The sequence below is a fragment of the Merops nubicus genome, unplaced genomic scaffold (genome assembly GCF_000691845.1).
Source record: "Merops nubicus isolate BGI_N331 unplaced genomic scaffold, ASM69184v1 scaffold20834, whole genome shotgun sequence".
NCBI classification, from domain to species: domain Eukaryota; kingdom Metazoa; phylum Chordata; class Aves; order Coraciiformes; family Meropidae; genus Merops; species Merops nubicus.
The window spans coordinates 1,908-29,761 of NW_008605155.1; the positions used below are offsets into that span (position 1 = coordinate 1,908).

General features: G+C 38.4%; 1 protein-coding gene across 1 annotated transcript in view; it reads left to right on the plus strand.

Moving 5' to 3' along the window:
* The window catches only part of KIAA0430 (KIAA0430 ortholog), a 23,440-nt gene extending 874 nt beyond the window's left edge, over positions 1 to 22,566 (plus strand). Inside the window, exons 2-26 of the mRNA XM_008939260.1 lie at positions 1,570 to 2,238; positions 3,216 to 3,390; positions 4,798 to 5,024; positions 6,501 to 6,618; positions 7,316 to 7,488; positions 8,287 to 8,721; positions 9,266 to 9,435; positions 9,530 to 9,682; positions 10,395 to 10,584; positions 11,303 to 11,481; positions 12,329 to 12,409; positions 12,658 to 12,894; positions 13,670 to 13,789; positions 14,150 to 14,325; positions 14,531 to 14,751; positions 15,456 to 15,598; positions 16,886 to 17,019; positions 17,139 to 17,341; positions 17,837 to 18,064; positions 18,856 to 19,086; positions 19,192 to 19,404; positions 20,178 to 20,238; positions 20,333 to 20,473; positions 21,353 to 21,523; positions 22,038 to 22,566. Coding sequence (XP_008937508.1) covers positions 1,570 to 2,238; positions 3,216 to 3,390; positions 4,798 to 5,024; positions 6,501 to 6,618; positions 7,316 to 7,488; positions 8,287 to 8,721; positions 9,266 to 9,435; positions 9,530 to 9,682; positions 10,395 to 10,584; positions 11,303 to 11,481; positions 12,329 to 12,409; positions 12,658 to 12,894; positions 13,670 to 13,789; positions 14,150 to 14,325; positions 14,531 to 14,751; positions 15,456 to 15,598; positions 16,886 to 17,019; positions 17,139 to 17,341; positions 17,837 to 18,064; positions 18,856 to 19,086; positions 19,192 to 19,404; positions 20,178 to 20,238; positions 20,333 to 20,473; positions 21,353 to 21,523; positions 22,038 to 22,270 — 5,082 coding nt within the window. The 3' untranslated portion in view covers positions 22,271 to 22,566. The remainder of the gene's footprint in view (positions 1 to 1,569; positions 2,239 to 3,215; positions 3,391 to 4,797; positions 5,025 to 6,500; positions 6,619 to 7,315; positions 7,489 to 8,286; positions 8,722 to 9,265; positions 9,436 to 9,529; positions 9,683 to 10,394; positions 10,585 to 11,302; positions 11,482 to 12,328; positions 12,410 to 12,657; positions 12,895 to 13,669; positions 13,790 to 14,149; positions 14,326 to 14,530; positions 14,752 to 15,455; positions 15,599 to 16,885; positions 17,020 to 17,138; positions 17,342 to 17,836; positions 18,065 to 18,855; positions 19,087 to 19,191; positions 19,405 to 20,177; positions 20,239 to 20,332; positions 20,474 to 21,352; positions 21,524 to 22,037) is intronic.
* The last annotated feature ends 5,288 nt before the right edge of the window (positions 22,567 to 27,854 follow it).

Here is a 27,854-nt window from a genome sequence, read left to right on the forward strand (position 1 = left end):
GCGGTGTCCCTGCCCCCCCCTGCCACTCGCGGTGTTGAGCTGTGCTCGCAGCTCTCCTGTCACTGCTGGTGGAAGCAGGCACGTTGCTTTGCTTGACAGGCTTCACTGCCTACAGCTCGGGTTGGACTAGTGCAGATGGCTGCTTAAAATGTGTGTAAGGCAGCTTCCTGAAAGCTCTATGAAGTGATTGCCGAAGAATAAGCTAGGAAAGTAACCTTCATGCTTCCTGATTTTTACCAATTTAGTTTGGAGGCAAATTTAGAATTTTCTGAATACTTGCGTATTTATTTTTATTATAATTATTATTCTGAATAATAGATATATAGTTTAATGTAGGTAATACATAGAAATATAAATAATTTATGTATAATAGTTACAGCAGTTGTGGATACTGTTCTTCATGAACATCTGATTCTTCCTTGTTTCCATTTCTTCCAATGTTCCTGTTCTATAACTGTCTGTTTCTATATGTTTGAGAGAGGGTGTGAAGAAAAATGGTTTGAGCAAGCAAGCTCCAGCTTTTATGTGACTGTCATTCACACATGTTCAATCTCACTTTCAGTAAAAGAGGTGGAGGAAGCAGTTAAGCACGTACCTCTTGTGTTGCAGTTCTCATGCAGTGGGGTTAGGAATGGAGCTGCCATAAATTCTGGAGTACACATAAACCAGTTCCAGAGAGATTTTTAGCAGAGTGTATCTTCAATTCGTAAGACATGGCAGCAGGTACAGAGGAAAGGTTTTGAACCTGGATAATCAATTATTCATTACTGTGTTGTAGGAAATGCATTAAATTCAATTTGGAAAGTGAAAGTTGTTTGGGAGTGTTGGCTTAAAGCCCTGGAGCAATGAATTGTGTGCAGGTTAGCTCCACTGCCCTTGACTGTTCTGGTGCAGCTCAAAAATTTGCTTTTTCACTGGTGCCATTTAAAAAATCCCTGTGTTTCTGCCTATGCCTTGTCTCTAAACCTTGAAGTCTTAAATCAGAGTAGGTAAGAAGCACTTACAGAGTTGTTGTGAAAATGTAGTCTTTTCAATCCTCTCAGTTTACCATCTTGATATAATTTCTATTTTTTAAGTCTTAGTCTTCTAATGTATTGCTTCTAAAACTTTAATACAAATTTAAAATATTTATTCAAAGTAAAAGATGATTGTTGATGCACCTCCTAACTATGGGGATTTTTTTTACTTTATATCACACCCATCTATGCTTGCTCTTAGAAGAAATAATCTTTTTTTGCTGCCCAATTCCAGGGTATGTCAGCCTCAGCGGAACAGTTTTCTGCTTTTCAAATTCTTCTGTTTTACAGCCCCATTGCTATTTGGTCTATAGCTTTTTGGTTTTGTTGCTTCTGAAATCCACTGATATACTTCAGGCAGGCATGTGTAACTGGCCTGTTTATTTTCATATTTTATATATTTAGACAGCAAGGTATTAGTAATTATAAAGATAAGTGTTCTCAAAACTTCTGTTACCATTGAAATTGTAACAGTCTAAAACTATGCTTGTTTATAGTATAGAATTGCTGGCTTAGTTATGTATCTGAATGTAACCGAGCTTTTATTTTCCAGAAGGATTACATGGAGAACAAGAAAGCTGCTGTAGAATTGAAGGATACTTCATCTCCTCATAATGCTGGCTCTAAACTGTTTCCAGCAGTACCACTTCCTGATGTTCATCCTCTTCAGCAACAGCAAGTACAGCTTTCACCTGGCCTGAAAGTAAGCTGCTGTGCTCATGGCTCTGACTCTTCTTGTACTCCACAAATGCATTGTGGTGGTGGTGGTGGTAGCTTGATTCACCCTGGCGCAGTATTAGACTCAGAAAGCACTGGGACGGTTACTTGTCAAGTAGGGTCAGGATTTGCCTACCAGTCTGCATCTTCACTGAAGAACCCTCCAGCTCGAAGTCATTTGGCAGACATTGCGAGTGAGTTCCCTGGCATGTGCATAGAAAACAGTGTGTCTTCCTGTCAACATCTGCCCTGTTGTGGAAAAATCCATTTCCAGTCCTGTCATGGTAACGTGCACAAACTGCATCAGTTTCCAGCCCTTCAGAGCTGCCCATCTTCTGGCTATTTTCCTTGTTCTGAATTCACAAGTGGGGATCCAGGCCACTTGGATGAGCGTGTTGCACAGCCAGAGCTAACATCACGTGTGTGCACCAACCCTTTGCACCTAAACATGGCACCCTCCGTTTGTTTAAAGGGCTCTCACTACTGCAGTGACTGCTTGAGCAAGGTTTGTACCCAGCCCCTTCCTCATTCCTTAAGCGTGCTACGTGGTGAATGTTGAAGTGATGTTACCTGAGCAAAACACCAGCCTCTGTGGGTTGTGCCTTGCATCCTCCAAGTTGGTGAGGCACGGTCCAAATGTACCAGACACCCTTTCTGGAGATTGCTCCCTCAGAAAAGGGATATCGTTTCAATAGGAAGACAAAAGAGGCTGTCAGAAAAGTTTAGCTTACAGGGGTTCTGTAATGTACTCAAGCAGAATTTGGTCTGGTTTCTCTCTTGATAGCTCCCATTAAAATGTTCTGTAGTAGTGACTCTGAGAAGGCTAACAACAGTTAACGTGTACCATTGGGCCACTGACCACTAAAGCTCTATTTGCAAGTGAAATGTCTCATGCTATGATATTCTCATTTTGGTCAGGTTTGATAGATCTTAGTTCAGCCTTCCCAGTTCTGTAATTTATACATCAATACCAATTTGGTACACGTGAGAACTGATGAAAGCTGTGCTTGAATTCTAATGGGAATGTCAAGTGAAATAATATACTTAGCACTGCAAGATCTGTTATTTAAAACCCCAAATTTGAGGTTTCCAGTGTAAAAGTGAAATGTCTTCAGTAAACTGAATGGTGAATTCCATGTGTTTGTAAGTATGACCACTATTTTTAAGGAGAGGGAGGCGATTCAACCTTGTACTCTTAGTTTGGTGGGATTTTTTTAGAATGCCTACTGGTACTACTTAAACTCTGCACATGAAGACACGCATCTTTAGTAGAATCTTTCCTTGCATTTGGCAATCTAAAGCTAAGTGTGCTAGGAGAGACTCCAGGACACAAGCTTGCTTCATGTGCTAATATTATTAATTGACTCAGTAGAGAACATCTGAACTTGTTGCAGAAGGGAAACTTGAGCATTTCTAGCTTGGAATGGTATGTGCTAATGTTGTATACTAAATGAACATGTTTTGAAAAATTTGTCCCAACAGCCAACCAGAAACAGCTTAGTTGATGCTGCTAAAATCTGGCCAAATATTCCTCCTCCAAGTGCACAGAGCGCACCTGTTCCTATCCCAGTTTGTAACGGCTGTGGAAGCAAGGGAGCAGGGCGGGAGAAGAGCTTGCTGCTGGCAAGCAGCCTTGGCACATCACCACAGAAATATGGTAAACCACATCTGTCTGAAACTTGCACTTAGTGGGTGTCCTCTTAAACACTGTTGCACATGTCAGCTTCTCTTAGATTGCACTGTTTTCTAGAAAATTCTGTGAGGTCGTAGATGAAACAGTAAATAATAGCTTGCTTCTGTTTTGCAGGGTTGTAGCTTGGATTTACCTGTCTTGACTACCTAGTTAACTTACTGTATTGTTTGCTTAGAGTTTTGATCTTTTCTTTTTTTTACCATTTTAAGAACTAGAAAAAGAAAATTCTAAGGTCCTGGAAGCTATTCCATTCTGGTGGTATATAAAGAAATTATCTTCATCCATACTTTGAAAAGCATTCTTTTTAGTCTATAGTGTCTTGTTGCTTCATATGCAGTAAAGGTGTAATGTTTATCATTATACTGTAGCTTTTTTCCTCCTGAGTGTTCATGAGAGGAAAATACTGTGTGAAATAATTACATCTTTCTACAGTGTTAGTAGTGCTTCAATTAAAAAAATCATAGCTAGTATGAAAGTTATAAACATGAAAGTCACGGAATAAGAATAAGTTGGACAGTTTTACTATGATTTTAAGACCACATTTGGTTTTAGTTTTTTCTGGGTGAAACAATTGTCCTTACAAAGTGCAATTCCAGTGAATCTCATAGAATAATAACTAGCCCCAAACATATATCCCCAAAATATTACATTTGTCTGTTGTCCTTAATTTTATCTTCTTGGCTAAATTTAATTCTTAGCTTGTTTTTGACCTGTGATGATTCTGTCATTCCTTGTTTCTCTTCCTGTTTTGTGGGGTTGGAGTGGGTCTATAATGTTAATTCAAAATTTAATAGAGATTCAGAGTGCTAAAATGACAGAAACTTTTTGTACCTCTTAGCCTGTAATAGCAAAAACTCTTAACCTCACTCTCCTGAACTGTAGGATACCTTTGTGTTTGTTCCATGCAGCCTTAACTTTCTATAATCACTGCCTCTATACTGATAATCTCATCCAGTTTTGTTCAAATTCGTTATCTAATGCACACTGTAAACTTGAACAGCTTTCATGTTTCATTTCTGTTACTGATAGAGCACCTGCTGAGTTTATTGTGACTCAGCTTCAATTTTCGTGGCACGTTCCACCTCAGCATTTGATAAGGGTTTTTTTAATGCATTACTTGGTTGTCTGAAAGCTTAAAAGTTAAGGTGAAGTTGTCTTGCATCTTTATCCTGACTTAATTGTGACTAAATTTCTGTTTTAAGAGTGATGCTTTCTTTAGGTTTCTTAGGAAACTAAAACTGAATTTGCATTCCTGGGTATGTCATTCTCTGAAACAAAGCTTTCCATGTGCAAAGTTTATAGTATGCTAAGTTTAACTTGTTTGGTATTTGGAGATTAAAATGAAGTGTCGTTAAACCTGTCGTTAAACAGGATCTCCGGAAGTTGCAATAACAGGCCAAGTTCTGGAAAACTTGCCCCCCATTGGAGTCTTCTGGGATATTGAAAACTGTTCAGTTCCCACTGGACGTTCAGCTGTAGCAGTTGTACAGAGGATTCGTGAAAAGTTTTTTAAAGGTCACAGAGAGGCAGAATTCATCTGTGTCTGTGACATTAGTAAAGAAAATAAAGAAGTTATTCAGGAACTAAACAACTGCCAGGTATTGCAACAGCATCTACTTAGTGTTCTCGCTTGAACTTGTACTGTGCGTGCAAGCAGTGATTCCTGTTCACTAAAGCTTGTTAGCTTCTCTGTGTTGTAGTGCATGAGCTTATAATCAGTTCACAGGTGGATGTATTTGGTCTGGCTGAGCTGATTTTCCCATTGTAGCCCTCCTGGCACAGTGTTTGGGTGTTGGGAGTCAGAAGGGTGTTGGTAACACCCATGTTGTGAGCACCACTGAGCAGTGCTCGCACAGCACCAAGGCTCTTTCTGATGTTCCCCCAAGTGGGATGGGGGGGCAGGAGCCTGGGGGGAACATAACCAGAGCAGCTGACCTGAACAGACCAAAGGGATATTCCAGACCATATGATATCAGCTCAGCTATAAAGCTAGTTAAAGGGGTGAGGGGGGAGGGCTGGCTAATCCTTGGTCCTCCGGAGCAAATGCTGTGTGTTTCGGAGCCCTGCTTCCCAGGAAGGGGCCAGACATTGCCTGCAGATGGGACATAGAGAATAAGTCTTTTGGTCTTTTTTCCTTCAGTTCCACACACAGCATTGCCCGGCTTTGCTTTTCAATTAAACTGCCTTTGGTTTTACCCACAAAGGTTTTGTCTCCATCTTATTTTCTTTTCCCTGTTAGCTCTGTGGAGGAGGGGAGGGTGCTAGAGTGGCTTGGTGGGCATCTCTTGCTCAGCCAGGGTTAACCTACCAGAGTGTAGCCTTTAATGCTGAACTTTCCTGGTGTGATACTTTTTAAAACTGAACCTACATTCCATTGTACATAGATTCCTGGTTTAGCTTTTGTTTTAGTGTTCACAGAGGATTCTGGTTTCATCCAGTAATAAGTGGTGGTGGTGTTTCTAGTGTTACCCTTCAAATCTGTGATTAAACCATGAACCTAAAAGAACTATGAGCCTGTGAACATAATGTTTTTTACTCTTGTTAGTGAATACTGTGCTGATTAGTGAGGGCGCTTGTAAATTAGTGGTAGTGATTGAGACACCTGTAACACTACATTTTTTTTCTATCAATACCTTTTCTTTCTTAGTATTTAACTTTTTTTTGTTTGTTAGTCAGAAATCCCCATTCAACACCCTAAATTACAGATACAGTAACAGGTTGACAGTTTAGCTGCTTATGTGAAGTAAAATGAATTGATAGTAAGTACTTGTTATGTTTGTCACTTGTCTGTTTCAAATGAGTGTTTATGGAGTTTTTGTAAGGTATATAAATTGATCTTTCACGTCGAACAGTGGAGGTCATTCCTAAGACATTGCTGAGCAGCTATGGGTTGAAGTTTATCACTAACTGGAATAGTCTGAGGTTATACACTTTGTATTTCATGCATGTGTGCATTAATTTTTCTTAATAAAAGGTGCATGTAAGAGCTTGTATTTATGTTAATTTTTTAAAATTTAAGGAAGCATAGTTAACATTCAGGGTTTTCTTTAGATTACATCTGTGTATTTCCACAGGTGACTGTTGCACACATCAATGCTACAGCAAAGAATGCTGCTGATGACAAACTCAGACAGAGCCTTAGGAGATTTGCTGACACACACACTGCACCTGCCACTGTGGTTCTTGTGTCAAGTAAGTGGTACTCATCTACAGCACAGAATTCAGTTCTGCTCTTCAGCACTACTTCTGCCTGTGAGGCTATTCTGTTTTCCAAGGGTTGTGTTTAGAAGGAACTTTAACTGAATTGCTCAAGAATAATTAATAATTTCAGTGGCAGCAAGGGAAAAGTAGAGTCAGTAAGATGAGAACTTGGCTTAGTTAAATCATCATTGGAATCTGGTGTCTTGTATAGATATTGTCTAAAGTTAGACAGCTTCAACAGGAAGCTAACCAAGTAAAACAGTCTTCCTTATGGTAATGTTTCAGAATGCTTTGAGCAAGATGCATTTGATTTGTTTTATTCTTGTAGCAGCATATTATACAGTTAAATATACAAGCCACTCAACTAATTGCCATGTGTTGCTCGGGTTTCTCCCTAAAGCTAAACAAATGTGTTACAGAAGTGTACAGTACCAGTCGAGTGCCTTGCTGATGAGTTACTGGCAGTTGCTATGAAAAGGAAGCCATTGTTTGGGACCAAATGCAACTGCTCTTTTAAATTGTCTGTCTGTTGAGAAGCCTTGTAACTGTTGGTGCATTTTCATTGGCAGTTTTCAGTGATAAATAGAACTTCTCAAGTGAGATGTGTGGTTTTGTTTGTTTAATCTGAATTTTTTTAGCATTTTCATACTTTTTTTTTTTGGTACTATTTTTTCTTTTTTTTCTGCAGCAGATGTAAACTTTGCTTTGGAACTCAGTGACCTGAGACATCGACATGGTTTTCGGATCATCTTGGTACATAAAAATCAAGCTTCAGACGCACTCTTACATCATGCTCATGAGCTCATTTGTTTTGAAGACTTTATTTCAGATTTGCCACCAAGGTTACCACTGAAAATACCGGTAAGGTTTTTAATTCTTAATGCAACAGACATTCCAAAGTGCCAACTTCCTTTTTCGTTTCTCATTTATGGGGAGAGCAGGCTGAATGCAGTGGGTATATGGTGAGACGTGATGGCTGCTGCATATTTGACCATTGTCTGTATTTCAGTTACTACCATGTGAATGTATGCTTTCTCCTTTAAGACTGAAAGAATGAATAAATAAAAGTAATCAATTAAAACAGCAAGGCCATGTTATTATCACTAAGTATTTTATCATATAACGCATCTTAAATCAGGTAGAAATTGCATTAGAAAGAAATGCTTTTCACTGGCAGAAAGTCGGGGTAAGAACTTGTGCATTAAGACAGTGCTGTGATGCTTTCTTAACGGTTTTGAGTGACTGGCTACTGTTTTCTTGTTTTGATTTGGTTTTGGTTTTTCTGCCTGATGTTTTGCTTTGGATTTACTATGTTGTTTTTGCACATTCACAGACTTTTCTTTCTTTGAAATAACTTTGTGAACTGTGTTCACATGCATGTGTAGAACATGTAGAATTCTTGGGTAGCAAGCAGTAATGCTTCCTTATCTGGCAAAGTGATCAAGTATTGTTCCTTTGATTAGTGACTCTGCAATCTCTTCTAACTTTAAAATACATTGGAGATGGAAGTTCAAGGTTTTACCTTGGTGTGAGTTTTCCAGACAAGTCGAGTCCTGCAAAAAGAATTACCTGGGGGGAGAGTGTCACCAGAATCAATGTAAAAATATCGATTTTGAACAAGAGGATACTCTGACATAAAATGTTACTCTTTTTAAACAGGCGTGCCATACACTATTATATGTTTATAATCTGCCAACAAACAGAGACAGCAAAAGTGTCAGTAACAGGCTCAGGCGTTTGTCAGACAACTGTGGAGGGAAGGTGCTGAGCATTTCTGGAAGCAGTGCCATTCTCCGTTTTTTAAATCAGGAAAGTGCTGAACGGGCTCGGAAGCGAATGGAAAATGAAGATGTTTTTGGTAACAGGATTGTAGTGTCTTTTACTCCCAAAAGCAAAGAACTTAATGAAACAAAAAACTCCAGCTTTGTGGGAACTGAAAAGGTAAAGTCTCCAAAAAAAATTAATAAGAACATAAAGCTGTGCCTCCTCAACAAAGACTCAAGTGATCAGTCTTCTGGTACCAAAGGCTCTGCTGGGAGAGGATTCCAGATACATGGATCTATCATCAAACCCACAAATGTGAAAAGTTTACAGGTATTGGTGTTTCACCTTGTTTAGTATTCTTGCTTTTCCTTATGTTCTGAGGACTGCTTCTGTTACAGCTTTATTTTTAACCTGTTAGTCCTATTTAGTGAATAACTGTAATGTGTAGTGACATTCCCAAATGAGAGCTGTATTCATCTGCTTGGAAAGCAGAAAATGAACTTGAGGGTTTTTCCTCCTACCTGCCACCATTTTCTCAGTTTGGAAAAGCTGCTGGTACTTACCAAGTCTCAAATCCTAGGGCAGTTTTGACTTTTGTATTGGTGTTGTGTATAACATCTAGAGTGATCTACTCTTCCTAGTTTTAAGGAAAACTGCAGTTTTCCTTAAAGGTCTACAGTGTAGCAAAAGTATTTCAACTAATTGACAGTTCACTGTTTTCTATCACAGAAAATCAAATATTCCTGGTTATGAAATGACAATGAAAATGCTATTAGAGAAAAATGTATAAGTTATTTAGATATTCAGCAGAAGGAAAGCCTCTGAGAAGGGATATCTGGTGCTTTTATGCTGACCTTCTATCTGTTCCGTGTAGGAGCTGTGCTGCCTTGAATCAAAGACCATCAGTAGAAATAATGAGAATCAGCAAGAACAGTTAAGAGAACAAATTCCTTCTCCTCAGAGTAACTCTAATGCAGCGATTCCTGGGTCTCTGGCAACCAAAAAAACTGGAACAGAAGAATCATCTTGTAAAAATAGTCAGAAGTATGTTTAAAAATAAAATGTCATGTTAGCTACATTTTTACGTGGATTCTGCAATATAATGTGTTTTCTTTTGCTTATATATATTTGTAAATAGAAGAGAGGCCTGCAGTTCCAGGAGCATTACCAACTCCCCGGTAGATAAAGATGAAGCTGTATTTCAGATCAGCTACCCCTCTGCTTTCAGTAAGCTGACGGCCTCAAGACAGCTCAGTCCTTTACTCATGTCTCAGAGCTGCTGGTCATCTCGGTAAGCATCGCTGTCGTCTTCGGGAGGGGAGGTGAGACTTCAGCAGTGTAGACATTGCACCTGACAGCCACATATGGAGCTGTGTGTGCCAAGCATGTTAATACTCTGATAAAAGCAGAAGCCAAAGGAAACCCTGATGATGCTGCATTTGGCTAACAGAGGGATGATGCATTTGGCTAACAGAGGGGTGATGTAAATATAGGATGGAGTGAACTCTTTTTCAGAGACTCGGTGTGGCAATTGTTTCCTGCAAACTTTGTCTTTTAAAGCTTTTGAAAGAATCTTCAGTGGTTATTATAGGCATCTTATTCTTCTTCATTTTAGTGCCTTTGACATTCCTAGTAGAAATTTGTCCAGGCCCATTAAATCCTTGTAGACCTAATATCTGGCTTTTGCCAATTATTAAAATAACATGAATGAGTTTGACTTTAACATGTTGGTAATATAGTAGACTTGGTGTCAAATATATTATTTGGTGATTTTGGAACATAATATAAATTATTTCCTTTCTTCTCACAGGAAATAGTTGTCTTGTTATGACTTGCTTGTAGTGAAATTTGTTTTGCCTGCACACATATGCACTAGGAAAATAACTTTATAGTGCTGTATTTCTGTATTTGACCTGTGTCTGTTTTCTGATTAACTCTGAGATGTATATATCAGAATTATCCAATGGCTGCTTTAGCTTATAAATGTTTTTTCTTTTACTCAGGAGTATGTCTCCAAGCCTCTCAAATAGATCATCTCCACTCACGTTTAATGTGGTAAATCATACCAGTGGTACAGACTGCCCCGATCCTTTTGCAAATGGTGCAGACATTCAGATCAGCAATATAGATTACAGATTGTCCAGAAAAGAGTTGCAGCAAAATATACAAGAAATTTTCTCAAGACATGGCAAGGTGAAGGCTAAAATACCTTTACTGAATGTTTTTTAATACTTCCTGTTTGTGTATTTATGCACGTGTTTTTAGTGTAGCTTAAAGTCAGTAGGAATAGCAAGCAACCCAGAAGTGACTTCTAAACTCAAAGGAGCTATTGTGTTTTTACTTTTAAGAGACCAGGTCACCACTTGCACGTGGTTTTTAATTTGCATGTGGTCTTCATAAGTCCAGTATTCTCACATTTTGTATAGAAAATTGTGGCTTATTAGTCATGCAAAGAAGAGACTTAGCTTAAAAAGATTATGAAGCCTGTCAAGCTGAATTCCTAACATCAGCTTAAAAACAAAAACTGACTAAAACATAAACGGACTTTCTTTTAAATCTGAAGTGATCAAAACCAGACATGGAGAGCATGAGTCAGTAAAAAGCACCTATGCAAGTAGAGGTCCTTTCTGCAGCAGTCCTATTTCTTTCTGATCTGTAGATGACATTCTGTTGGCATAATCTTCTATATGGGAAGCTGATGCTTGTGTTAAAGGAATATTGTGGTCTTGCATTGGCCATGGCTCATTGCACGTGGTTCTTGTTTGCATTGTCCTATTTGCCATAGCTGCTCATATTCTGTTCCTTTTGTCCCTTTTTGGCCCTTGGCCAAAGCAAGACTGTACTACTCTAATTTTGGCTTGCCTTGGGTTAATATTTTGTGATAATGTATAAAGTGTGTTCTTCCTTCCAGGTTAAAAGTGTAGAGCTCAGTCCTCATACAGACTACCAGTTGAAAGCTACGGTGCAGATGGAAAATCTGCAAGAAGCGATCAGCGCTGTCAGTGGCCTTCACAGATACAAAATTGGCAGCAAAAGGATCCAAGTCTCATTAGCAACAGGAACTGCTAATAAATCACTCTCTCTACTTAGGTAATAAACACTTGGGCATCGTCTTAATTGTTCTAGCATGTATTTAGTAGCTGAGAGATGATATAAAATCATCTTTAAAAAGCAAAGGAATGATAGGGAAATTAAAAAAAAAAAAATAAATCTGTCTTTGGACGTGATGAATGTGTTAAAACCAACTGGGCTTGTTTTCAGTTTAGCATTTTTACACTGCTTGTATTTTAAGTTGCACCTGAAGAGATTAGACCTCTGTTTAATAGTCTTTAATAGTTTCACCACTACTCTTCCATAATACTGATATACCTCAATAACTTAGTTTGTGTGGCTAAGATTACACTTGGCTTATTTATTTCTTCTCTCCTCCGAGACAGTGCGTATGAATTTACTCTGGAGATGGGACATGAAGTTTAAATGTTGGTGGTGTTTCTTTGATCTCCATTTTCTATATGGAAGATGATAGAACTAGAGTGCTGATGCTAGTGAGAATACAAGTGTTTTCTGTTTCATTTCTTAAAGCATTAAGAAAAATTGTCTTTTTTTTCACAGAAAGCTGCAGTGCAAGTAGTGCTTGGAGTGTTGAATATTCTACAATTATGTACTGTTTACCCTTGTATAATTGGCAACTTTATTTCATTCTTGCCTTTTAATTTGTCTGTTTAAAGGTCTTAATGTAATGACCACAGTGGTAAATTCCAATGCTGGAGCTTTAGTCTTGCATTTTACAGGTGCTTGAAATCTGCAAATCGAATGCAGTTTATCCTGTTACATTTATAGTTCATAAACTGCATCTGTAAATACGGGCTCAAGCCAGTTTGGGCTCTGGACTTACGCTAACAGGTTTTGTGCTAATATTACAAAACTTCTTTTATAGCTCAGAAACCATGTCCATTCTGCAGGATGCACCTGCTTGTTGTCTGCCTGTCTTCAAATTCACAGAGATCTATGAGAAAAAGTAAGTTATTGGTTGTTTTTTCTCTAGTACTTTCCCAAAAAGAATCAGATCGTCTGTGGTTGCTTACAGTAAATTGTAGACGTGAACAGAAGGGAGTGTTGGTGTTAGATGTTGCAGCATGTCATCTATGCAGAGGTGATGTTTAATATTTTGCATGGAGGAGTTCTTAGAGCATTCCTGAAAAAATGCAGATTACTGCATTCCCTTAACTGCGTTTATCACGTGCCTGTATTTAACTTTCCTTCCAGATTCGGGCGTAAGCTGGCTGTGTCAGACCTGTCCAAGCTCACAGATACTGTGGCAATCCGTGACCAGGGCAGCGGGCGGCTGGTGTGCCTCCTGCCCAGCAGCCAGGCCCGGCAGAGCCCATTGGGATCCTCACAGTCACATGATGGCTCATCAGCTAACTGCAGCCCTATAGTGTTTGAAGAGTTGGAGTATCACGAGCCTGTTTGTAAGCAGCATTGCCTGAATAAAGACTTTATGTAAGCTGTGTATAAAATACTATAAAATCTTATTAAATAGTTGAACAGCATTTAACACTTACAGGTATATTAAAGTTGAGGTATATATGTTCTTAGTGTGGTCCTGTCATGGTTTATGTTTACAAGAGTAAGTCAGGCAGAAGATAGTGGGATCACAGAGTAAGGCAGCTCTCATGGATCAGTCTGTTGAGGTAAGGTTCCTGTGTTCTACCACAGCTGCCAAGCATGAATACTTCTTAAGCAGAAGCTGAAAGGTGTACGCTACCTTTCCCCGGTTATATAGGAAGGTTTATACATAATAGAGATTTCTATTAGCCTGAGTTTTGTTACATAATTATAGCTGAAACTGAGTATTATTCTTTGTCCTCCAGCTGCATTTAGTAAATGATTCATACTGGGTTGAATATTTCCTGAAGCCATATATTAAGTTTGTTTTACTCAACAGCAGCCAGCTTGTGCTACTAGAGCAGTTAAGTGTTCACTGTTAACTGACTGGTTAAAACTGTGCTGCTAAAACCTAATTTAAAATTTCTAATCTAATGATAATACCAATGTGGTCTTCTCAATGTTGCCTGTCTCTACAAAAATACAGCTACAGCAGACCTCTAGAAGAAGAAAAGATGCAAGTTGCTAATGATGGTATACAGTGGTATTGCCAGCTAGTAGCTGTACATTGTATGCATATAATGTAATGTCTGTTAAGGGTATATATGTGAGCACAGGCTAAAGCAGTGTGTAGAATGAGCATATAAACTTCAACCTCTTGTTTTTACAGTGAGCATGACTTTGATCCAGATTCTTATAGAATACCTTTTGTGATTTTGTCTCTCAAGACATTTGCTCCCCAAGTTCATAGTCTTCTACAGACACATGAGGGTACCGTGCCTTTATTAAGGTAAAGTATTTTAATTTAGACTTATAGTGTAAAAGTTGATAGGTTAAAGATTTAAAACTTCACTGATGTCTGTTCATAATGCTCTGAAACCACTTTTTGTATAAAAACTGCAGTTCTTATGTCAGGTGGTATCTTTTATAGTAAATAAGTGCCTTATGAAAGTAATACTACTTGTTCTTGTGGAGCAAATAAAACACACTTATTTTGAATGTGCATTTTATGAAGACTCCTGTAATGTATCAGTAAGCTGGTGAAGCCTAAGCCTCTTGCTCAGGAAGTGTCTCAAAATAATATTTGTAGAACCGTTGTTACAGTGGTAATTCAGTGTTTAATGAAAGCTTTTTTTTTCTATTTCCAAAGTTTTCCTGATTGTTATATGTCAGAGTTCAATGATCTTGAAGTGGTACCAGAAGGCCAGGGTGGCGTTCCTTTAGAACATCTAATTACCTGTGTTCCTGGAGTTAACATTGCCACTGCCCAAAATGGTATTAAAATTATTAAGTGGATACATAACAAACCACCACCACCTACTACAGGTAAATAGTTAAAATCTTTTCTCTGAACTAATCCTTCTGCTAAAAAAGTTAAAAGCAACATAAAGTAAACATCTTGTATAATTGTTGAACCTCTCATAAGGAAGTACTTCTAGCTGGAATGTTCTTTTTTTTGTCTTCTGTGCTCTAGCCTGCAGTATTTAGTGGAAGAATATTAATGAAAGGTTCAATTTATTTTTTTTGGTAGATCCTTGGCTTCTGCGTTCTAAGAGCCCTGTGGGTAATCCACAGCTTATCCAGTTCAGTAGAGAAGTGATAGATCTCCTGAAAAGCCAGCCCTCCTGTGTCATACCTGTCAGTAAATTCATCCCAACGTACCATCACCACTTTGCAAAGCAGTGCCGTGTGTCTGACTACGGGTTCTCTAAGCTAATGGAGCTGCTGGAAGCAGTGCCTCACGTACTGCAGGTGGGTTACGGCACGCTTCCCTTTCACTGGGGAGTTATCTTCAACTGCCTGAGTTCCTGGTTGGTGTTGTGTAACAGACCTTACTTACCCAGTCCGCTTCGAAAGGGATAGTTAACTGAACCTTGAAGTGTAATTGTCTTCCTTGAGATGTTTCTGGTTTTACTGTTTTTATGGTCCTTGTCCTTCCAAAACAACTTCTGAGGAAATTAACTATTTAATCTGAGCCTCTGGAAAAGAGTTTGAAGCTGCTTTTAGCCTGTGGCTAGTGCTTGCACAAAAGGTTTTAATTGTGCTGTTTGTCCTACAAAGGCAGCAAATGCTTAGTGCTTGTAAATTAAACTGATTCATAGTCTGCCACCTGAAGGATTTCTGTGTGAAATAAGTCATGTGGCTTTGTTACAAAAAAGAAACACAATGGTCACATTAGTTTAGGACTTTGAACACCAGCTGGCCCTAGAATTTTAAAATGACCAATACCAATGTACAGCAGTTGCACTAGATCTCATGGAGGAAGCATTTCTTCATGTCTTGATGACACGGGCCTTAGCACATACAGTATATGGCTTTGTAAGTCTGCCTTTCCAAACGCTGCCTTATTACATCATTTCTTTTTGGCCTACCTAACTGAATTCTAAGTATATTGTAACAGAATTTACTGAGGATGCTAGATGAGTGACCAAATTTTTTTTTTTTTTTTTTTTCAGATTCTTGGTATGGGTTCCCAACGCTTGTTAACTCTAACGCACAGAGCTCAGGTGAAGCGCTTCACTCAAGACCTACTGAAGCTCCTCAAATCCCAGGCCAGTAAGCAGGTTATTGTGAGGGAATTCTTACAGGCTTATCACTGGTAAGTTATCTGTAATGGAAGAAGAATAACTGTGCAGACATGCCCATCAATGGTGATTTTAAAAGCTAATGGAAGAGAAGTCAGCACTTAAATTTTAGCGCAAGACTGTGGCAACTGTATTGCCTCTTTGTTGTGTTGTGGATATTCAGACTTCTAATGAGAACAAACTAAAAGCTCTGGCAGACTTTACTGCTTCCTTTAGTACTTAGTTCATTAACTTTATTGGAGTTTGAAATGGGTTATTGTATTTCATTAGTTTTGAGGCCATGACTGCAAGGTTGGATTTAAGCAAGCAGGTTATGACACGTGAACAATAAAGGGAAAATTTTGTGCTAGCCTTTCTTTACAAGGGAAATATAAAATAGACTGATTGTCAGCATGTACTCTTTAACTGGGTCTAGCAATGGTGCAGAAATGAGGGTCTATACCTGTCTTGCTGTTGCCAGGAAGAGCATTCTGTTTTAGTGTTGGTAAAAGTAGTTTTTTTTTTTCTGAAAAACCAAGAATGCTGGTTTCTTTAATATCAAGGTAGAAGGTAGCACTTAATGTGTTTTGAGGAAACCATAGCATCTTAGTGCTACGTGTGTTTTACCTTTGCATGTAGACCCTTGTGCTGCATGTGCCAACAGCTCCTTTCGGGGAATGCATGTTTATATTGCCACAACTGGCAAAAATACACTAGTTGTTTCTAAGTCTACTAAATGTCTATCTCCATTGTAGTCAGCTCTGGACATTTTTTAATAAGAATATATGTACAGTGTTCCTGCTTCTGGGAGGTTCTTGTCAGGAACATGGGATGGCTAAAATACCTTTTAATATGTTACATAATACTGTGAGTCTTAATATGGTGTTTCCAGGACATGGGCTCTGCCCTTTCCTGAGACCTCATCATCTTTAAGAAGAGTGTATGTCTGTAACTACTGAGTAAATACAGACTACTGAAAGTGTAGCCATATGGAACTGTATAAAATACATGATTTTAAAAAATGTAATTAAAACCTGAGCTTGAAAAATTCTGTCAATTGCTACAGCTAGTTTGAGGTGTCCACAGATTGGTACATAGCTCTCTTCCTTCCAGTTTTATGTGAACCATCAATGTATTATATTTTTCTGGTTAGAATGGATAGCTAATCTGCGTTAAGAATACTTTCCCATATTTCACGTTGCCAATATGAAAGTTAAGTTCTTTTTTTAAGGATTTGAAAACTATTCTGTCAATTTAGTCATTCTGTTTGCCTACACAGCATGCATTAATACTTGTATTGCATAATTTTTGAAATCTTTTAGGTGTTTCTCAAAGGACTGGGATGTTACTGAGTATGGAGTGTGTGAGCTGGCTGATATTATATCAGAAATTCCAGATACAACCATCTGTGTGTCACAGCAAGATAATGAAATGGTAATTTGTATTCCCAAAAGAGGTACGTCCATGTACTTTTTATTGTTGCCAGAGAAATTGTCATTGACTATTTTGAAGCTGTACAGAGTAAAGTATACAGGAGTGGCTTGGATTTTTTATAATTGTGTTTCTATGTTCTAGAACGTACACAAGAAGAAGTTGAAAGAACCAGACAGTTTTCTAAGGAGGTGGTAGACTTACTACGGCATCAACCCCATTTTCGAATGCCCTTCAATAAATTTATTCCTTCTTACCACCACCACTTTGGCCGTCAGTGCAAACTCGCTTACTATGGTTTTACAAAACTACTTGAACTCTTTGAAGCCATACCAGATGTCTTACTTGTAAGTTCTAAAATCCTTAAGCTGTACTAAAGCATTATTCTGAGACGTACAACTGTTTCAGCAGGGTTTATATTAACCTTAGTGTGAGTTATAAAGTGTGCACCTGCAATGGTAGGCAGATGTATTTCAGAGTTTTTGATAGAGCTATTATGGTAAAGTTACATAAGGTTTTTAGCACATTCAGGCTAAGCTTGTTAACAAATTCAAGTTTTCTAAATTGGATTACATCTACAGAACTCAGAGCATCAAAATTAAAGTTAAGTTCAATTACAGTTCTGTGAAGCTTGCTTTAAAAAGATTAACTGTTGAATTGTCTGTTTTGTTGTATTTTGAAGATTACATTGCTTTCCTTGCTATATAGATATCTTTTGAGGTAGCTGAGCCCTGCTGCATAGAAAATGGTTGCCTGCAAGCACTGGATTTTAGTTGCAGAATACACCTTTTTCATACAGACTGGGTAAATTACTTCAGCAAAGTGTAATTTCTGTTTTGTAGGTATTGGAATGTGGGGAGGAGAAAATTCTCACGCTCACAGAGGTGGAGCAGGTGAAAGCAGTTGCTGCTCAGCTGGTTAAGCTGCTGCGGTCTCAGAAGGACAACTGCCTTATGATGAGTGACTTGCTGGCAGAGTACAGTAAAACGTTTGGATACACGCTGCGCCTTCATGACTATGATGTTAGCTCAGTTCCAGCTTTAATGCAAAAACTGTGCCATGTTGTAAAGGTAATCTTTTACCTTTCATGTTTGTAACTTATCCCTGTAAAAGGTATGGAGTGTTGTGTTGTCTCAAATTACAGGTTTGAGTGTGCTTAATAGTGTACTCTCGAAACAATATTTCATTAAGCTGGGAGGGGAGGAGAAATTCCAAAAGGATTTTAAATATAGCTTCTATATTCCTGTGATATTTTCTTTGTTCTTTTGTAGTGTTTCAACTTGCTCTGGGAAAACTCAAGCTTGTTTAGTAAGCAATTAAACAAGTACTATAATACAGTCTTTTATTTAGCAATACAAATTGTTTTTTTCCACCTGACTTCTAACTGTTTAAAAGCAATCATTTCCTGATAACCATAGTAGTTATCAGTCTCCTAATGTATTATATTCTGTGGTTTGAGGCTTTGACTCTGCATCTAAATACATAGATGGTCTTATGTCAGTAGAAAAGAGAGGCTACATCGATACAAGCATGGGCATACTGGCTTAGTTGCTCCAATTCTGTTAACTTAGCAGCTGTATTCAGGCTTGAGCTCAGTCAGGTCCAGCTGGCTTGAAACAAAGAGTAAAATGATGGCTACCATGTGAACTGCTACACAGCTTCTGTATAGTTAAAGTAAATTTTTTTTCCATGTAAAAAAAGCTTCCCCACAGCTGCTTTATTCTGTATGCTTTTGGCTGGGGGAGTATCGGTTGCTGATATGTGGTATCTGATACAGCTGTGCTCAGACTAACCCCAGCTCCACAACTTACAAATTAATCTCTTCCCTATCCCTTACGTCATTCCCAATTCATTTTTCTAGGTTGTTGACACAGAGTCAGGCAAGCAAATTCAGCTGATAAATAGAAAATCTCTGCGGACTCTCACTGCCCAGTTGCTAGTCTTGTTGATGTCCTGGGATGGAGCATCCTTTCTCTCTGTTGAACAGCTCAAACAGCGTTATGAAACCATCCATAGTACTTCACTTAATCCCTGTGAATATGGATTTGTGACCGTAACTGAGCTCCTGAAGAGTCTGCCTTACTTGGTTGAGGTATGTGAGCTCTCTTTCCTTTCTAGTGTTCCATATTTTGAGAAGACAAGGTAACTAGAGGCTATGGAAGCATGCACAATAATTCTTACTATTCTTTTCTAACAGGTTTTCACCAATGATGCAGCAGAAGAGTGTGTGAAGCTTACAGACCTGTATATGTTTGCGAAGAACGTAAGGTCCTTGCTTCACACTTACCATTATCAGCAAATTTTTCTTCATGAGTTCCTAGCAGCGTATAGCAAGTACACAGGAGAAATGCTGCAACCTAAGGCCTATGGATGCAATAATTTAGAAGAGCTCTTGGGAGCAATTCCACAGGTCTGAAGAATTTGCTTTTGCACAATTACAGTGATATTTCTGCATGGATTATAAATTGTTCACAACTGCACTTTCTGTTCATTTGTGTGAATTCCTTTAATTACTTTCTCCAGGGAGGCTTATACCGCTTGTATTTTAAATAGCTTCTGAGAAATGTGGACTGTCTAATTAAAGGAAAAGATTTTTTTTTTTTTTTTCCATGCTTTGGTCAAACTGCTTAAGACCTGTTTCTGATGAGGCTGCAAACATCCTTGGCATCTTCATTAAATTAGATAAGTGATTTGTGTCTTGAATGAGCAAATAACTGTACAGTATTGAAGCTTCATTTTGATCAGGGTAGATTATTTCTTTTAGGAGTGAAGAGTTGTGGGACCTTGTCATAAATGCTACATGGTGGAATTTTACTGTGGTATCTTGTAATCTACATGTCCTAAGTGCTCTAGGATAATTTTGAGACCTAGTTTAAAGTTGTAAGCTTTTCAAGTAAATTAATCTTTTTTGGAGAGCAACCGAATAGAATTTTGCAACTCCATGTTTAGACATACAGTTCCATTAATATAGATTTAGTCCCTTTGTAGCCCTGTAGCTTGCCTTTTGGCATTGTTTTGAGACAAAGCTTTTACTTAGACAGTGAAGTGCAAATTAGTGACGTGATTTAGTTTACTTTTAGAAATATTATTGGTGCAAGGCTAGATGAAAGGCAGTGAGTAAGGTGCTTTAGGCTTTGAGGTTAATGTGTGCTGATGTTTAATTCTGCTTTTTCTTCTTTATAGGTTGTCTGGATTAAAGGACATGGCCACAAGAGAATTGTGGTGCTAAAGAACGATATGAAAAGTAAGCCACTTTGATTTTGAGCTGTATCATAGTTTCCTTTTTATTTTAAGAGGTGACTTGAGTAAACGAACCAAATGAACTTGCCTTTTTGTAGCTCGTTTTAGCTCACCCAGTTTTCCCCCTGCTGATCATGTGGATGATCACGGAAATCAACTTCCTGGCAGTAATGGACAAATTACGGAGACCCCAGGATCTGCTTCATCAGTGGAACTAAGTCTAGGAACATCTAGCAATGGTAATGCAAAACTGATGTATGTAAAATTTCTTACCTTAGGGGAAATAAGCAGAGTAATCAAAGCAGCATGGGGAAAGCTGTGTGAGTTATTCTGTCTGAACCTCTGCAGAAGTGTTTTATGGCTTTGAAGCTGTTAAACTTCTCCTGAAGTATATAGTTGCCCTTGTCAACAGGACCCATACCTATCTGTTGTACTCAACTGTCAATATACATGGCTGCTAGAGTATTGTTTCCCATGGATTTCAGTGGAAATATAAGTCTATAAGCATAAAACTAATGAGAAAAGATGATCAGGAACTCCTGCTAGGAATGTCTTCTGTATACTGATGAGAATACAGTGTTCTTTTGTGGTGTTTGTGTGTTGTATTATTACTTATTTGCAAATAGTGGTCTCTGCTTCTTCTGCCATTTGCAGGTTGGAGAACTTGTGGTATGGTTCTTGAGCTGTTATTTCAGAAGTCTAGGCTAATAAGGGCAAGTCCCTTTGTTTTGAAACTTTCAGCGCAGTTTTCACATGTGAATGTCTTAGATGGCACAAATAGTTGATAGAGTATTGGTATGTCTGCAGGGGACTTTGTCTAATAACTGACACTTTCCTGTTAAAGACTGTTCCCGTAGGACTTACTTCCTCAGCTCTTCTTGTATTGCTCTAGTTTGGCAAAGGCCAGATCTTACTGTAGGGGTACATTTACTTGGGCAGGCAGTAGGTTTAATGTACTATTGCTTTGCTTCTCTACTGTAATTGATTAGATGCTCTTGATCCAGCAAAGTAACTCTTGAATGGATCTGAGGTTAATTCGCACTTACTGTTCCCACCCGTGACAGTGACACCTCTGCAGCTTACAGAGACTTTGAAGAATGTTCCCTTATTTTTTTTAGCCACGAATCAAACCGAGCAAGAACTCCTTTGCCTCACAAACACATCTCCTGTTGACCTCTTGTGTGAGCCAGTTCCCTCCTGCCTGCCTTCCCCCCAGCTGAGACCCGACCCCGTGGTTCTGGAGTCCGCGGACCTCATCCAGTTTGAGGAGCGCCCCGCCCCGCTCTCGGGTAAGCGCCGGCGCTGCTCGGGGTGCCCCGTACCCCGCGGGGGGGGCAGCAGGGGAGTGGTTGGATTTGTGTGGAGCTCCCCTCCAGTACACACCTGTGTCACACAGCGGGATGTGTGGAAGTGCAGGTGGCTTCCAGCAGAAGCTCTTGAGCACTGACTGTGAGTACCCTACTGTGATTCTCTGGGGTGAGGTTTAGAAGGACCTTATCCATCACTAAAATTTGGCCTTTTGCTGACACGTAGCAACCTTCTCACCACAGTAATTTCACAGTGCTTTTCTGAGCACCAGAGACTTCATATGTGAGAATAAAATTAAACCACTTAAATAGTACCTGATCCAGACAGAGGCAGAAACAAGAATCACATCAGTTGTAGAGGTGAACATGACACATCTAATGGCTTCAAATCAGGATGACAAGTTCTTTTTAAATATTCTATTGCCTGTTACCAGGGAAATCTTATTTTTCAAGAAGAGAGCGTCAATAAATTGAGTTGTCTTTTTTTTTTTTTTAGAAATAATGATTTTAACAGAAGAAGAAAAACAAAGAATTGTTACCACAACTCAAGAAAAATTGACCTCTGGTTCTGTGATAGCTAATACCACAGAGAATGCTTCAGTGCCTCCCTCTCAGTCCTCTGAAACCCAAGTAAACAAGGAAGCAATGGACAGCCCAGCCAAAAAGCAACACAAAAACAAAGTGAAATTGGCAGCAAACTTTTCACTTGCACCTGTAACCAAGCTTTAACTCTTTCTTTTTAGTGTGAAAGATAAGTACCTATGGACTCGGCACAAATAAATCTGTTTGCTAGCCCTTCTGTATTTTAATGAAAGGCCTAGAAGAATTAATTTGTATTTAATGTATTCTGTGAAGATTTTGTTCCTTTTACACTGAACACAGCTGTTAGAGCAGATATTTTCTATTATTTTGAGAAAAATTCTGGCATTCGTTAAATTATTCTTGAATTTTACAGTTTTTCATAAATGTGTGTTCAGTAAAAATCAAAATATCAATTGAACTAAAATGGAACAGATTTTATTTTCTTTAAGCCTCATTGGTGGTGTAATCATACATGTAGCATATCGTATTCTTATAGGCTGTTGCTTACTGGTATTGTTTCAGACAGTATTAATAAAATGCATGATCTGTCTTTCAAAAGCCTGTTGAGAAATTTTAACTCGCTGACCTGGAATGACAGGAGTGGAGGAGTTAATTGTACTCCAGAGGAGGAACTTGTTCTGACCTTTCAGATGACTTGTAACTGCATTGGAAATTCTTTTGTCTGAAGATGTCTGTAGAAGATTGTGTAGATTTTTTGTAAAACCTGTTTTAAATATAGCTTTTGGTTCCATTTAGGAGCTTTCTTGGACATTGATGCTTTAAGCTTCCCTTTTATATTTTGTTCCAGGCTGGCATGGATTTGGTTAAGAAAAAAACTATCTTGGTGTCATGGGTTTGATACAGACACACACATCTTTATTGTGTCTAGAAATGAAGTTAGGAAGACTCTATTTCTGAAATATGCATTTAATGCATAAATTAATGGAACTGGTGTTATTAATGTTTTGGGATGGGAGGTTTTGATGCTATTTCCACCTGTAAGGAAAGTTCTAACTACATGTGGAAATGCTAAGGTTTTTCTGCTTAACCTTGTTTCCTATTTTTAAGCATGTTCAGTGAATGGGAAGCTTATTCTTTGATGTGCTGTCTTTTTAGCTGTGTCTGTTTTTATTCAAAAACTTACTTCTAGTGTTGGAAGCTGTTTTCTATTTGTGGTATCTTGTGTTGACTTTTGAAAGGGCCAGCTTTGGAAGAGTGCTTAAGTTAGTGGATGACCTTAACTCTAGTTAGCAGAAATGTCCAATGTATGAGACTTTATACCCATTCTGGGTAACCGTGGCATTTACAATGGGTTGTATTTGCCAGGCAGCAAATTGCTTGTAATGTTGAAAGAACCTATACTAGAGGTTTTCCACTGACCAACTGAATATTTTTAAGGTGGATTCTATTGTAGTATAGGCAAGAGATGGAACATGGGCTCTAATTTCTCAGCCAGCAACAGGAAACACCACTGAATAATGGCTATAGAAGAATTTTACTAGGCAGATTTTGTTATAAAATCTTTTAAATTTAGGCAAGCATTACCAGAAGTGAACTTATAGCCACTGTGAATGCAGAGAAACACTTGGAAGTTTTTCTGAGCATTATGGCACAGTATTTTGAGTCCTTAGTAAACCTCTACAGACATACTGCTATAGAAACAAATTTAGAAGTAAGCTTTCTCAGAATGCTTTTTAATGAGTTAAATGCAAGAACATCTGCTTTCCTTAAGTTTGGTAAGGTTAACACTGATCAGTCTAGATCTTTGTTTCAGAAGAGCATGTATTGGAGAAAAGATCAACCTGAAATGATATTTTTATGAGGTGCAGCTACAAGTCACCTGGAATACAAAAGAAACTTTTTTTGCTTCAGAGGAAACTACAGTATTTGTCAGAGTGGATGGGGTGGGTGTACCACTTCTGGAGGTCAGCGTATCTCTTCTGGTTTCATGTGTGATTCTGATCAAATTGCTGTTTGAAAGTAATAGAATAATACCTTTGAGAAGTTGTGTTCATAGTGTAACAAAATAGCTAATTGAATTGCAATATATTTTTTTATCAAAAGGGTTAAATGAATGATGTGACTTACAGATTGAAAAGCATTGCAACCATGAATATGTTTAATTTAACAATTAAATGTACTACTTGAGATTGATGTCTGTTTAAAAAAAAAAAAAGTCACTGAAGCCCTCAGTTATCTTTTTCTTGGAACGGGAAGGAGATGAGAAAATTCTTCTCTTAGCTATCTACTTTGTTCAGACACTTTCTTTTGTGGCTCAAGTGCTGTTTTGTGTGTTGGGACCAAACAGTTGTGTCAATAAAATTTTCAAGCAAGCATAACTCTTGTCCTTGTCTGAAGATCTGAAAAAAGTGTCCTGGAATCCTTAACTTTCTGTGTCACAATAAGTTAAATTATCCAGACAGTGCAGAGAGCTAAAATTTGGGAGTTAGTGAAGACAAAAGAAACACCATAAATCCACAACCTGCCATTTTGGAGAATGAGTTGTCACAATTTTTAGCAGATGTACTCAGTATCTCTCAGTGCTCTTCATAGACCATAATGTTTAGGGTTGATTTTGGAAGGCAATTGTACTATTTATCAGCCCAAAGGAAAACACGGAGGAAGCGGTGTAAATACAAGAGATGGAGGTAAGGTGTTCCTCCTGAGGTTCAGTCTCATTCTGAAATGGAGTGTTACTGTTAACAAGTCACTTTTCAGTTACAGTAGTTTTGTTTTCCAACTTGCTGAAGATGGTAGTCACCCAGGAACTACAAGTCTGGCAAGCAGGTTACTCTGCAGCTTCACTAGTGTGCTTTGAACTTTACTTCAGAATCTAACAAAATAATAATTAAAAAAATGGATGTATGTAATCTACAACTAGATTGGACTGTTTTATTACTGCACAGCTTTATGGACAACAGTAAAGAGCTGGATTAGCTGCTCCTGGCTTTTTTTGTGGTCTTACTATGTATTCTAATGTAATGGAGCTGTTAAGTGGAACAGGCTGTCAGGCCTGCTGCAGGGAACCATTCACTTGACCCTGCAGAATACTTGTTTGTTCAGTAGACAACTTAAAGTAACTACCTAAAAAAACTTACTTAACAGGATACTCTCAATAAATAGTGTAATAATTATCAGCCTTTAAAAGAGAGGGGCAGGCAATTTATAAAACCTTTCTATAGCATCTTAATCAACACTACAAACTACATAATCATCACTCTTAATTTCTTTCTTTGGGTGGTTGTGAATGTTTTAAATGTGTATGTAAAAACCCTTGTATCACTTGGTATGTGATTACCTTCAGAAGGTAAGCTTGAATTTAATTTTTCTTTTATCATACTGGAAACATTCCCACTTCTTTCATTCTCCTTTTGTGTTAAGCCATCTGTTTAAATTAGTAAAGTTTTAGGCATGATGGAAATAACTTGGTTTTTTTTCTAAAATTAACATAGCTTATTTTGCCTGTCATAATGTAACAGGACAGACTGTAGTTGCATGCTGAACTATGGTTTAAGTCCTATTTCTAGTTACTCTAATTAAAAAAACTAAAGGTGAGGCTGTGGCATAATGCCAGAGATGGGCTTTGGGGAACTGAAGTATTTGATGTTTCGGGTGCAATGTGGAATAAAGCTCCCAGGAAGCACTGCTGTCTAAAAACAGAATATAAGGCTGTTTCTTAACCTTTGAAGTTTCCAAACAGAGGAACTGACAAAAGGCTTTTCCTTTCAACAAAGCAAAGCTTTTGGGTGTGGGGAAAAAAAAAAAAAAAAAAAAAGCAACTAATCTTTCTATAAAAAAGGCTGAATGCTTTGGCCACAAAGGACATATTGCTTTCTGTATTCTAGACAGTCTCATGACTTTGATATGGGGAGGAAAAACTGCCTGGAAGACAAAACATAGCCTTGCTTTGCTCAGGTAACTGTTACAGAAATGTGAGCAACTGAGAACTGTTATCAGTGAAACCTGCTTGCCAGTCTGTGGGAGTAACTGTGCCTTTTAATCTTGTCGCTTAATCCCTTGCCTTTGCCACGTGAAGCCTGTTAAGTGTCTCTGCAGCTGACCTGTTTGCATTTCGAATGTTCAATCTCTTTTGTGCCTTTGAAAAACAGAGTTTGAAAATCCTGGCTTTAAGTGATTTCTCATTCAAAGCTTGACCTTAATACCTGTTCTGTCTGTGTGACCACAGAGAGTCAGATGCTGCTGTTCTTCAGAGTCAGCATTTTATTAATGTATGGTGTGATGCCTTACAGTGGATGGAACAACTCTGGAACAACTGAGTTACCTAGAGATTTTTCAGGTGTTTTCCCACAATTTAGCTGGTATTTGTTCAGAGGATGAGATACAATGTCTGCACTTCCAACATGCAATACGTTTAACATAGTATTCCTTCTCGTATGGACCATTTTTACATTTAGTATTGCACAGTTAGAGAAAATTAGGGAAAAAAAAAATTAATTCAAGTGACTATTAAAGTGTTTTGTAGTGCTATATACGTGGTACAGGAAGCAGAATGATATAAATAGAGAATGCTATTTGACAAATTTCCAAGATGCCACTTCAAAGTATTTATTGTTTCTGAGGCTTTTCAATAGAGTAAAAAAGGGTTCTTGAGGATAGATTAGTTTTAAGGTTTCTTAAGTGCTTTGCTAGTCCTATCTAATCCTTAGCTGCTTTGTATCTAGAGTCTCTCTTTTAAGAAAGATTGTTTGGTTTTCTTCTTTTGGCAAAGTGCCAGTGACAGTGTTGCATTTGTTTCCCCTAGACCTCTAACCCGTTTGGCTGTGACAAAGTGACGAGCTTGGCAGAAGGCTGACCCTGCTGGTTGCACCTGAAGGCAGAGCTGGTTGAGGTGCACATTGGTGCATTTGAAGACTTCTCAAATTTGAGCTTAAGCTCTCAGGACAGGATTCTTAACCGATGACTGAAGGTTGTTGCCCACACCTTTGGAATGCAGAGGTCAGTGGGGATATTACAGGGAGACCTAAGTACCTGTTGGTGTGCAGCCATGTCACTTAACTTCACCTGAGGGGTGGGACCAACATCTAACACCTGAAGGGAATTCGGAGAAAAACCATCCAGTTGTGTGAAGGGAGGGAGAGGAACAGCTGATGTGACAGCCCTGTAACTAGAGATTGCTTTCATCTTCTGTTGGTTTTTTTAAAGGTGTGGGAAGGGAGTGCGAGAGTGGAATGAGAAGTATGTGGAAACTTCCTGAATGCTTTCAGAGGGGAGTGAGCTGGGATGAAATAATCATAAACGGATCAGGGGAGGAATAGGAAAATTTCCTGAAAACAGTATGTCTAAAAGCTTGCAGTCGATACCTCGGAGGATCCATATGCCACAGGACTTTCAAGATATCATGGACTGGCTGAAGCACAGGTAATGCCTGCAGGAAGAGTAATGGTGCAGTAGCAGTATGACAGAACTTGTTCTCATTAAGACAGTTTGACACCTAAAATGGTGAGCAAGGTATTCCTGCACTAAGATCATCTTCCTGCCTGTGTAGGTACAGATGAGGCCAGAAAAATGTTTTTGTGATGAAATCTACTGATAAGAAAAAAAAAAAAAATATTAACAACTTTGTCAGTTTAGATGGATGAGATAATTGGTTCTGAGACTTGGAACTAGCTGCAATGACTTCTGCTGGTTTTGAGCTTCGCTAAACCACTCTGCAATTTTACTGAAACAATTTTTGGTAGAAGCCCAAGCCATAAAACAGAGTGTTCAGCAG